This window comes from Oncorhynchus masou, unplaced genomic scaffold (assembly GCF_036934945.1).
Source record: "Oncorhynchus masou masou isolate Uvic2021 unplaced genomic scaffold, UVic_Omas_1.1 unplaced_scaffold_2901, whole genome shotgun sequence".
NCBI classification, from domain to species: Eukaryota; Metazoa; Chordata; class Actinopteri; order Salmoniformes; family Salmonidae; genus Oncorhynchus; species Oncorhynchus masou.
In genome coordinates this window covers 34,830-48,116 of record NW_027009323.1, presented here as the reverse complement: position 1 = coordinate 48,116, position 13,287 = coordinate 34,830, and the positions used below count along the sequence as shown (strand labels likewise).

At 42.7% G+C, this 13,287-nt stretch overlaps 1 protein-coding gene across 1 annotated transcript; it reads left to right on the top strand.

The window, feature by feature from the left end:
• Positions 1 to 1,840: 1,840 nt before the first annotated feature.
• On the top strand, positions 1,841 to 12,749 carry LOC135534000 (syntaxin-binding protein 5-like; the record flags this gene model as incomplete). The annotated part of the gene is made up of 5 exons (XM_064961163.1): positions 1,841 to 2,055; positions 3,571 to 3,710; positions 4,543 to 4,668; positions 7,619 to 7,770; positions 12,684 to 12,749. Coding segments are annotated over 5 exons (699 nt in total), but the record flags the coding sequence as incomplete, so codon positions are not given.
• Positions 12,750 to 13,287: the final 538 nt, after the last annotated feature.

Sequence of the window (13,287 nt, the reverse complement as noted above, 5' to 3'; positions counted from 1 at the left end):
GTAGTATCAACACTACTATAGTATCAACACTTCTGTAGTATCAACATCTGCTAGTAAGTTCACTCCCCCCTTCCTTTCTCATGTTACAATACTCACACTACTATAGTATCAACACTACTATAGTATTAACACTACTACAGTATCAACATCTGCTAGTAAGTTCACTCCCCCCTTCCTTTCTCATGTTACAATACTCACACTACTATAGTATCAACATCTGCTAGTAAGTTCACTCCCCCTTCCTTTCTCATGTTACAATACTCACACTACTAGAGTATCAACATCTGCTAGTAAGTTCACTCTCCCCTTCCTTTCTCATGTTACAATACTCACACTACTATAGTATCAACATCTGTTAGTAAGTTCACTCCCCCCGCCCTTTCTCATGTTACAATACTCACACTATCAACACTACTATAGTATCAACACTACTATAGTATCAACACTACTATAGTATCAACAATAATATAGTATCAACACTACTATAGTATCAACACTACTATAGTATCAACACTACTATAGTATCAACACTACTATAGTATCAACACTGCTATAGTATCAACACTACTATAGTATCAACACTACTATAGTATCACCACTACTATAGTATCAACAATACTATAAACAATACTGTATTATCAACAATACTATAAACAATACTACATTATCAACAATACTATAGTATCAACAATACTATAAACAATGCTACAGTATAAACAATAATATAGTATCAACAATACTATATTATCAACACTACTATAATATCAACAACACTATAGTATCAACACTACTATATTATCAGCAAAAATATATTATATAATAACTACGACTGCCATATTGTCGCCAATACTCAACAATACTATTGAACAATACTCAGCAATATCAACACTACTATATTATCATCAATACCAGCACTACAGTACTATACAATACCACCACAACTGTGATATCAACAATATTAGCAACAATACTCTACAATACTAATATTATCAATCATGCTCTACAATACTAGCACTACTATATTATTGACAATACTGTACAATACAAAACTACTATATTATCGACAATACTCTACGATACTTACGCTACTATATTATCAACAATACTCTACAATACTAACACCGCTGTGGTATCAACAATCCGAGCACTACTATATTTGCAACACTACTCAACAATGCTAACACTGCTGTGCTATTAACAATACTCAACACTACTCAACAATACTCGCCAATACTCAGAAATAGCATATTATCGCCACTGCTTGTCGGCACTAGCACTGCTACGTTGGCAACAATACTCGACAATACTATATCAGCGACAATACCCGGCAATGCTAGCACTGATATAGTATCAACAATGTGCAACAATACTGACCCTACTATATTATCAACACTGCTCAACAATACTATATCATTGGCAATACTCAACACCACTACAGTGTCAACAATACTACCATTATCATCAATACTAATCCTACTATATTAACATCAATACTAGCACTACTATATTATGAACAATACTCAGCAGTAGTAACGCTGCTATATTATCATCAATACTCGCGCTACTATATTATAAACAATACTCGACAATACTAACACTGCCATATTAGCATCAATGCTATCGCTACTATATTATCATCGCTGCTATATTATCATCCACTACCACTACTATATTATCAACAATACTAACACTACTATAGTATCAACAATACCTTGCAATACTACCGCTACTATATTATCATCAATACTAACACTTCTCTAATTCTTAACAAGAACACCAATTCTAATTACATAAGAACTCAATTTTTTGCATTTATAAACTAGACTCTTTGTGTGACCAGTTACGCTGCAGATGCTGTACAAGCTGAAGACGTCTAAGGTGTTTGAGAACCCCAATGCGGGTGAAGGCCGGGCGGTCGAGCAGGTAGAGGAGGACCCTTACGCCATTCAGATGGTCCGCTGGTGCCCGCAGAGCCGTCTCTTCTGTGTGGTGGGCATCTCTGCCCACGTCATCCTCTACCGCTTCAGCAAAAACGACGCCAACGCAGAGATAGTGGTGAGTGGATGAGAGATGTTTCCTAACCCACTTCCCCAGTCAGTACAGCTGATTCAACTACAATACTACAGTATTATCCACACAAAAACTCTGTAGTAAATACTACAGTATTATTGTCACGACTTCTGCCGAAGTCGTTGCCTCTCCTTGTTCGGGCGGTGCTCGGCGTTCGACGTCACCGGTCTTCTAGCCATCATTGATCCTTTTTTAATTTTCCATTGGTTTTGTCTTGTCTTCCACACACCTGTTTTCAATCCCATTCATTACCTGTTGTGTATTTAACCCTCTGTTTCCGCTCATGTCTTTGTCAGAGATTGTTTTATTGTCAGTATAGTGTGATTGTTGTATAGGTGCGCGTCAGGTCCTCGTACCCATGTTTGGTGTTTGTACATTTAGTGTTATGGAGCATACTCTTGGAACTTTATTAAAAGACTATTTAAAGACATTTTACACTCAGTTTGACTCTCCTGCGCCTGACTTCCCTGCCACCTATTACACCTATGCATGACAATTATCCACACAAAAACTCTGCAGTAAATACTACAGTATTATCCACACAAAACCACAAACATTTCTACAAAAACAGTTCAGTCCGCACACTTGTTTAATTATAGGTAGTACTACAGTATTCTAATTTGCATAAACCCTAGGCCTTCCTCTCCCCAATATCCCAATTTGTGTCACCCGTGAGTGAGAAACCTACGTGACAAGTATAGACCATACATTTTGTTCCTATAGATTAGAGCAGGAGCTCTGAACTCTCTGTTCAGAACCCAGTCCTACCTACCAACAGGTTATGGAAAATGTGCTATTTTAGCATCTTGTTCAGTAGGTTTTCTCAAGTAGAAAGCCCCTCCCCACTTCAATGTCAAATATAACAAATGAAACACTTAAGTAAAACGTACAGTAAAGTCCCCAGAAACACTAGAGTAAATACTACAGTATACTGCAGTCTGCAAAACACTACAGTAAATACTACAGTAATATCCACAAAACAATAGTCAATACTACAGTATACTACAGTCCCCAGAAACACTTGAGTAAATACTACAGTATACTGCAGTCTGCAAAACACTACAGTAAATACTACAGTAATATCCACAAAACAATATAGTCAATACTACAGTATACTACAGTCCCCAGAAACACTTGAGTAAATACTACAGTATACTGCAATCTGCAAAACACTACTGTAAACACTACAGTAAATACTACAGTCTGCAAAACACTACAGTAAATACTACAGTATACTCCAGTCTGCAAAACACTACAGTAAATAATACAGTATACTACAGCTTGCAAAATACTACAGTAAATTCTGCAGTATACCATAGTCCACAAAACACTACAGTGTTTTACAGTCTGCAAAATACGATAGTAAATACTATAGTATATTCTACTCTTTTTTTACTACAGTATTTATGAATTTGTATTGTCTTTTGTCTTTTGAAGCGCCACACAACTTTCCCCCTGTGGCAGGATAATACATCTAATATCATCTAATCTAATCCACAGTCTCTGGAAGTGCGTCTGCAGTTTCATTCAGAGGACGTTGTCTCCCTGTCAGAGACAGACCCGTGTTTCTCAGACCCCAGTTCCCCCCAGATGCCCGGTAGCCCCAGCAACGGCTCACAAGACAGCCTCCACTACCGCAAGTGAGTCACTTCTGTCAGACACCTCAACAGGGTCTACCAAGGTGTCTCTGTCAGACACCTCAACAGGGTCTACCAAGGTGTCTCTGTCAGACACCTCAACAGGTCCTACCAAGGTGTCTCTGTCAGACACCTCAACAGGGTCTACCAAGGTGTCTCTGTCAGACACCTCAACAGGGTCTACCAAGGTGTCTCTGTCAGACACCTCAACAGGGTCTACCAAGGTGTCTCTGTCAGACACCTCAACAGGGTCTACCAAGGTGTCTCTGTCAGACACCTCAACAGGGTCTACCAAGGTGTCTCTGTCAGACACCTCAACAGGGTCTACCAAGGTGTCTCTGTCAGACACCTCAACAGGGTCTACCAAGGTGTCTCTGTCAGACACCTCAACAGGTCCTACCAAGGTGTCTCTGTCAGACACCTCAACAGGGTCTACCAAGGTGTCTCTGTCAGACACCTCAACAGGGTCTACCAAGGTGTCTCTGTCAGACACCTCAACAGGTCCTACCAAGGTGTCTCTGTCAGACACCTCAACAGGTCCTACCAAGGTGTCTCTGTCAGACACCTCAACAGGGTCTACCAAGGTGTCTCTGTTAGACACCTCAACAGGGTCTACCAAGGTGTCTCTGTCAGACACCTCAACAGGTCCTACCAAGGTGTCTCTGTCAGACACCTCAACAGGGTCTACCAAGGTGTCTCTGTCAGACACCTCAACAGGGTCTACCAAGGTGTCTCTGTGATGGTAAAATTGTTATCGGCGAAACTCTACTTCTACTTCTACAATAACTTTCAAAATCTCTCTCCCCTCTACCCCCCCCCCCTCTCTGTATGTCAGAGTGAAGAGTCGTCCAGTGCGCATGCCCCCGGGGTATCAGGCTGAGTTGGTGATGCAGCTACAATGGGTGGATAGAGAGCCCCCCCAGCAGATCACCAGCCTGGATATCAACTCTGCCTATGGCCTGTGAGTGACTTTCGGCTCTCTGTGTGTCTCTAAACCCTTTCTACTTCTCACTTCCACACTCTCACCATCCATCTCTCACCATCCATCTCTCACCATCCATCTCTCACCATCCATCTCACACCATCCATCTCACACCATCCATCTCTCCCTCACACTGCTTGTCCACTCACACACTTTTCTCCTCTCCTCTCCTCTCCTCTCCTCTCTTCCTCTCCTCTCTTCCTCTCATCTCTTCTCCTCTCCTCTCTTCCTCTCCTCTTCCTCTCCTCTTCCTCTCCTCTTCCTCTCCTCTTTCTCTCCTCTTTCTCTCCTCTTTCTCTCCTCTTTCTCTCCTCTTTCTCTCTTCCTCTCCTCTCTTCCTCTCTTCCTCTCTTCCTCTCTTCCTCTCTTCCTCTCTTCCTCTCTTCCTCTCCTCTTCCTCCTCTCCTCTCTCATCTCTCCATTTTGCCTCTTTCTTTCTTTCATTTATTTATTTAAATTGTTATTTAACTAGGCAAGTCCGTTAAGAAGACATCCTTATTTACACCCTATTTGACTCCCGATCATGGCCGGTTGTGACAGCCTAGGAACGAATCAGGGTCTGTAATGCAGTGCCTTAGACATCTGCGCCAATCGGGAAAGTTACTTTCTCTGTCTATACCACACAAACACACACAATCATGTTTTCATTTCCCTCCCATGTCTATCTACATCTGTCTTTATGTCCAGTCCCTCTCTGCTACCTTCTCTATGTCTTTCTCTGTCTCTGTCCCTCTCTGTCTCTGTCTATGTCTCTCTCTCTGTCCTTTTCTGTCTATGTCCCTCTGTCCCTCTGTCTCTCTCCCGGTCCCTTTCTGTCTCTGTCCCTCTGTCTCTGTCCCTCTGTCTCTGTCCCTCTGTCTCTGTCCCTCTGTCCCTCTGTCCCTCTCTATGTCCCTCTGTCTCTCTCTCTGTCCATCTGTCTCTCTCTCTGTCCCTCTGTCTCTCTCTCTGTCCCTCTATGTCTCTCTCTCTGTCCCTCTATGTCTCTCTCTCTGTCCCTCTGTCTCTGTCCCTCTGTCTCTCTCTCTCTGTCTCTCTCTCTGTCCCTCTATGTCTCTCTCTGCCCCTCTATGTCTCTCTCTGTCCCTCTATGTCTCTCTCTGTCCCTCTGTCTCTCTCTCTGTCCCTCTGTCTCTCTCTCTGTCCCTCTGTCTCTGTCCCTCTTTCTCTCTGTCCCTGTCTCTCTCTCTGTCCCTCTGTCTCTCTTTGTCCCTCTGTCTCTCTCTCTGTCCCTTTCTCTCTCTGTCCCTCTATGTCCCTCTCTGTCTCTCTGTCTCCCTCTCTGTCCCTCTATGTCTCTCTCTCTGTCTCTCTGTCCCTCTGTCTCTCTCTCTGTCCCTCTGTCTCTCTCTCTGTCCCTCTGTCTCTCTCTCTGTCCCTCTGTCTCTCTCTCTGTCCCTCTGTCTCTCTGTCCCTCTGTCTCTGTCCCTCTTTCTCTCTGTCCCTGTCTCTCTCTCTGTCCATCTGTCTCTCTGTCCCTCTGTCTCTGTCCCTCTTTCTCTCTGTCCCTCTGTCTCTCTTTGTCCCTCTGTCTCTCTTTGTCCCTCTGTCTCTCTCTCTGTCCCTTTCTCTCTCTGTCCCTCTATGTCCCTCTCTGTCTCTCTGTCTCCCTCTCTGTCCCTCTATGTCTCTCTCTCTGTCTCTCTGTCTCTCTCTCTGTCCCTCTGTCCCTCTGTCTCTCTCTCTGTCCCTCTATGTCTCTCTCTCTCTGTCCCTTTCTCTATCTGTCCCTTTCTGTCTCTGTCCCTCTGTCTCTCTCTCTGTCCCTCAGTCCCTCTCTGTCTCTTTATTCATCATCCCAGCAGCTATTTTCTAATAAATTGAATAAAGCATACTCCTAAATACAGTAATACATATATTTCATATTTCATTTCACCCACTCATCTATAATTTAACCGTAGCAGAAGGAAACTGTAATCGGTGAAACATGATTCAAAAAAGTAACAAAAATAAAATGTGTCTGGTTTTCTGGGAAAAGGGGCTGTTTTGACAGAGGAGAGAAACTTTGATGCCTCCTTGGCTGCTTCTCTCCAGTTAATCAATAGAAAAGCCTCAAGGCCATTACCAAGCTTATGTTTTCCAGAGTTTGGTCGACAAAGCTGATACATTCGCAGCTCTTGAAAAAATAAATAAGAGTCTACAGTGAGTCTACAGTGCTGGAGGCACACAGACAAGGTCACGAACCGTTCTCCCCTGAAGCTATTCAGATGTTTTGTTCTGTATACTGTCTTGGCACTGGTACTGTAGGTTTTCACCCCTACACATACACTGGGGTTATGTCACAAGGTCTCTGCATACCACTTGGTATGAAAGAAGCATTGAGCTGAAATCTAAAGTGATGTTCTAGTGTTGACATTGGAATCAATACATGTATGTTTCATATATATACAGTGGGGCAAAAAAGTATTTAGTCATCCACCAATTGTGCAAGTTCTCCCACTTAAAAAGATGAGAGAGGCCTGTAATTTTCATCAAAGGTACACTTCAACTATGACAGACAAAATGAGGGGGAAAAAATCCAGAAAATCACATTGTAGGATTTTTAATGAATTTATTTGCAAATTATTATGCTTTTACCAATCAATTTCATTGATTATGCTTTTACCAATCAATTTCCATGTAAAAAAACCTTCCTTCTACCTGGAACCAACAGGGGTTCTTCAAAGGATTATTTTATGGGGACAGCCAAGTTACCTTTTTAGGTGGGTTAGATAGCACCTTACCCCCCCCCCTAAGAGTGTACATTACTATATATACCGAGATGGCCATTACATTAGATAGGAGCTATTCTTCAGGTTATGGGTGCAGTTACTACGTTCCATTACACACTAACTAGACTCTCTTTAAGACTACCCTCTGTGTGTGTCTCTGTGTGTCTCTGTGTGTCTCTGTGTGTCTCTGTGTGTCTCTGTGTGTCTCTGTGTGTCAGTCTAGCGTTTGGGAGCTGCAATGGTCTAGTGGTGGTGGACTACATTCAGAAGACCATCCTGATGTGTGTGAGCACGTTGGACCTGTACGGAGCCGCTGACCCCTACCAACGTCTCACACGCTCCCCACGCAAAAACAGACAGTCCACCTCAGGTAGAGGTACACGCCCCGTGTTCTACACACACACACACACACACACACACACACACACACACACACACACACACACACACACACACACACACACACACACACACAGACACACACACAGACACACACACAGACACACACACACACACACACACACACAAATGCATATACTGTACACATAAATGTACAGTAATCACATGTACTGGTATGTTCACACACATAGACATACTGTATCAACAATATCTCCCTCTCTCTACATCCATCTCTCTGTCTCTCTCTTCTCCCATTTTCTTTTCATCTTTCTGGTATCTGTCATGACCTCACTCTCCATTTCTGTCTTAAACTTATCTCAGTTGTCCTTTCTTTCTCTTTCCTGTCTCTTCTCCTAACCTCTCGGTCTCTTCTCCTAACCTCTCGGTCTCTTCTCCTAACCTCTCGGTCTCTTCTCCTAACCTCTCGGTCTCTTCTCCTAACCTCCCGGTCTCTTCTCCTAACCTCTCGGTCTCTTCTCCTAACCTCTCGGTCTCTTCTCCTAACCTCTCGGGTCTCTTCTCCTAACCTCTCGGTCTCTTCTCCTAACCTCTCGGTCTCTTCTCCTAACCTCTCGGTCTCTTCTCCTAACCTCTCGGTCTCTTCTCCTAACCTCTCGGTCTCTTCTCCTAACCTCTCGGTCTCTTCTCCTAACCTCTCTGCCTCTTCTCCTAACCTCTCTGCCTCTTCTCCTAACCTCTCTGCCTCTTCTCCTAACCTCTCTGCCTCTTCTCCTAACCTCTCTGCCTCACTACAATACATAAACAAAACCAAACACACCACCATTCACAAACAACCATGTGAGGTGCATGTGACCGGCTGCATTCCACGGTGGCGTCATGTGCGTGTTGTGGTTCTTTCAGTCACTTTTGCTTGAGCACTACTCTTAGATAAGACCTGCCGAAGCATCTCTTCGCATATCTTAGACCAGGGTTCCCCAAACTGTTGGCCGCCGGCCCAATTTGGCCTGCGGGTGGTTTTATTTGGTCCCCTCAAAAAAATACATTTTTTAGGGTGGAAGTAAGACTGTAAAAACAACAGAAAATCAGGTCCAAATGTTTTTTAATTTGGAAAATGTTTCCAAAGTATTCCTACGCATTATGGAGAGGTATACAGTATCAGTCAAATCAGTCAAATCATTCAGGGTTTTTCTTTATTTTTACTATTTTCTACGTTGTAGAATACAATTGAAGACATCAACACTATGAAATAACACATATGGCATCATGTAGTAGCCAAAAAAGTGTGAAACAAATCCAAATATATTTTCTATTTGAGATTTTTCAAATTTTTCAAAGATTTTTGCAAATCTCCCCCCGAGGTTGAATCTATGCTATACTGAAGAAACATGTAAAAGCAATATGCAACAATTTCAACTACTGACTTACAATTCATGTAAGGACATCAGTCAATAGTAATACATTCATTAGGCCCTAATCTATGGGTTTCACATGACTGGGCAGGGGTGCAGCCATGGGTGGTCCTGGGAGGGCATAGACCCACCCACTTGGGAGCCAATCAGCTCCAGCCAATCAGAGTTTTTCCTCCCTCCCCTCAATTTATTTACTGTTCTGAGTTGATCTTTTTGAGCCTGGGTGTCTCCACTATACACTAACTGGGTTTCTGCTTGCCTTCACTTTCCTTTTCACTCTGGGCCTTGTGTTCTTCTCTCTCTCTCTCCCTCCTCCTCCTTCCTCCCTCCCTCTTGGTGTCTGGCTGCTGGTATGGGCATGTGAACCTACCTAAAGACTTTTGCATGCGCAGCCTGTCTCACTTTTATTCAGATTCAAAGAAAAGGATCCGTAAGTCCTATCAGAGTAAGTCAGGTGATCCTCAAGGCAAGGAAGTCCTATCAGGGGACAAGGGGACAAGGAGACTGGGGCGGGAGACAAGGGGACAAGGGGAGAAGGGACGAAGTGGGACAAGGAATTAAGGGGACAAGAGGATAGTGGCAAGGGGGCGTACTAGAGAGATGATTGGAATGACGTAGATTTTTACTGAAACAGCTCTGAAACAAGACAAGTCCCGGTGTCAGCGCAACCGTTATCGAATTTAATGCCACGGCTTTATCAGAACCTGTGTCATGTTAAATCCCAATAGTCCAGTTATCTCAATATAGTAGGTCCTTTTGCCAAGGTCCCGTTAGAAACTTGTATCTCGTTTATGAAATGACTAAATGTCAAATAGCCAAGCCACAGTAGGTGCATTGCAAAATGAAGCACAAAAGATATGAGTGATTGAAATTACAATCATGACAGAGACATTCAAACATTGTATTATAAATATTATGTACACCTTTTTATAGCTAAGTCAATATTTTGATCATTAATCGACTTCTTTGTGAGATATTTAATATGATTTATTTTTAAATTACCATTCATTTCATTAATTACGTCATATTTTTCCCACTGCAGTTGATCAAAGTAATGGATTTAATTAAAACTTCTTAGCTGAGTTTTGTCCCAGCCAAGTTACTCAGTTATAACAATGTACTTCTGAAATATGAAATACACTAGGGGAATTATGATGATTTATTTATGAAACACAACATTGCCCATAATTCGAGGACGCTGGTCTAATGCTACCGGTAGACTGTAAAGATTGAAGTTAATTAACTAAAATACTAAAGTTTAGATTCCACATGAGTTTTCAGATTTTACTACATGACCAGATTTAGGACAATCTTCATCACTCTGCGACAAGGTCTTTGTTCCGTCTTTATAAGTTGTGTTTGTCTATTTGAATGAGCACTGCACTGCATATGTTTTAACCATCTGAATTGCCTTCCATTTCAGAAGGTCCTGTTTCGAACGAAACGATTAGAAAATGATTTTGGTTCCAACCCCCAGTGGTGGAAAAAATACCAAATCTTATTATTTGAGTAAAAGTAAAGATACCTTAATAGAAAATGACTTCAGTAAAAGTGAAAGTCACCCAGTAAAATATTATTTGCAGAAAAGTAAAACAGTTTTTTGGTTTTAAATATACTTAAGTGTCAAAAGAAAATGTTATTGCTAAAATATACTTAAGTACCAACAGTATATATTAATTTTTTTATTTGACCTTTATTTAACGAGGCAAATCAGTTAATTAAGAACAAATTCTTATTTACAATGACGCCATACCTTTTAGGTAGCTTCCTGTAGCGTGAGGTGGCCTCCTGTACAACGTCCCTTGGACAGGTTGTAAGGCCTTACCCCCTAATCTATATCCTTAATGCCGAGGGCCAAGCAGAGACGCATCAGGTCTCATTTATACAGTCTTTGGTATGACTCAGCTGGGAATCGAACTTCCAACCTTCCAATCTCAGGGAGGAATCTCTAAAAGAACAAGGCAACTGAGGCGGTTTAAACTCTGAAGTGCAGGCCTCATTTCCTATAGTGTTTGTTGCCATGCATGCTGATGGTGTGCTAAGCTGATCCCGAGCTTCAACGTGGATTCACATATCATTCTGTATAACCCTCTGGCTACAGCGATCGTCAATTTCCAGGAAGTCTTGAGACAATTATAAGTAGAGAAACGTGAGATGACAACAGCACGACCATCTGGGCACAGAACGTCAGTTCATCTTCTAGTTTGGATTTACATTTGGATTGAGTTGTCAACTAATGTGAATTCAATGTGAAATCAACAAAAAAAAAATTCAGCATGTCATTGGGTTTAAGTTAAAAGTTAGGTGAAGAAAAAAACACAATGCCCTTACATTTACACATCGAATTCGTTTTCAACATGGATTCACCATCATCACATAGATCTTGGTGGTTGAAATGACATGGAAACAACGTTGACTCAACCAGTTTTCCCCCCCAGTGGGAAGTGAATATACGATCATTATGTATGGATGAAACTTCCTGAATCTTGTGTGTTGCTTCAGGATCAGAGTTGTCATCCTCAGAAAGGCAACAGCCACTGTTATGCTACTGACAACTGCATGTTGTATCACCATGGCAACAGACACTGTTATGCCACTGACAGCTATAGGTTGTATCACCATGGCAACAGACACTGTTATGCTACTGACAACTGCATGTTGTATCACCATGGCAACAGACACTGTTATGCCACTGACAGCTATAGGTTGTATCACCATGGTAACAGACACTGTTACAGCACTGACAACTGTCTATTGTATCACCATGGCAACAAGCACTGTTACAGCACCGACAACCGATTGTTCTATTACCATGGCAACAGAGATGGTTACAGCACTGACAACTGCATGTTGTATCACCATGGCAACAGACACGGTTAGAGCACTGACAACTGTATATTGTATCACCATGGCAACAGACACGGTTACAGCACTGACAACTGTCTGTTGTATCACCATGGCAACATACATGGTTATAGCACTGACAACTGTCGGTTGTATCACCATGGCAACATACATGGTTACAGCACTGACAACTGTCTGTTGTATCACCATGGGAACATACACTGTTAGAGCACTGACAACTGTCTGTTGTATCGCCATCACAACGGGCACTGTTCCATCACTGGCAACTGCATGTTGTATCACCATGGCAACGGCACTGTTACAGCACTGACAACTGTCTGTAGTCTCAACATGGCAACATACACTGTTAGAGCACTGACACCTGTCTGTTGCATCACCATGGCAACATACACTGTTACAACACTGACAACTGTCTGTTGTATCACCATGGCAACATACACTGTTAGAGCACTGACAACTGTCTGTTGTATCACCATGGCAACATACACTGTTACAACACTGACAACTGATTGTTATATTACCAAGGCAACAAACACTGTTGCAGCACTGCCAACTGTCTGTTGAATCACCATGCTTTCTTTATATGACCATGACTAAAGAGTCTCTCTCTATCCTCCTCTTCCTCTTGGAATCTGATTGGCTGTGACAGGCCTAACGGAACTGTCCGACAACCAGGTGTCCATGGACATGGAGAGAAGCAAGTCACCCACCTCAGGTAATGCCTCAACCTAACCCTAACCCTAACCCTCACCTTAACCCTAACCCTCACCTTAACCCTAACCCTCACCTTAACCCAAACCCTCACCTTAACCCTAACCCTCACCTTAACCCTAACCCTCACCTTAACCCTAACCCTAACCCTCACCCTAACCCTCACCTTAACCCTAACCCTCACCTTAACCCTAACCCACCTCAGGTAATGCCTCACCCTAACCCTAACCCACCTCAGGTAATGCCTCACTCACTCACACGTGTGCTCTATCAGAGGCCAATTTGGAGAGAACGAGAGGGAAAGAGAAGGAGAGAGGGGTGAGAGAAAAAGAGAGGGATAGAGAGGGAGAGAGAGAAAGGGGATAGAGAGGGAGAGAGAGAGAGAAAGGGGATAGAGAGGGAGAGAGAGAAAGGGGAGAGAGAGAAAGGGGATAGAGAGGGAGAGAGAGAAAGGGGAGAGAGAGGGAGAGAGAGAAAGGGGATAGAGAGGGAGAGAGAGAAAGGGGATAGAGAGGGAGAGAGAGAAAGGGGATAGAGAGGGA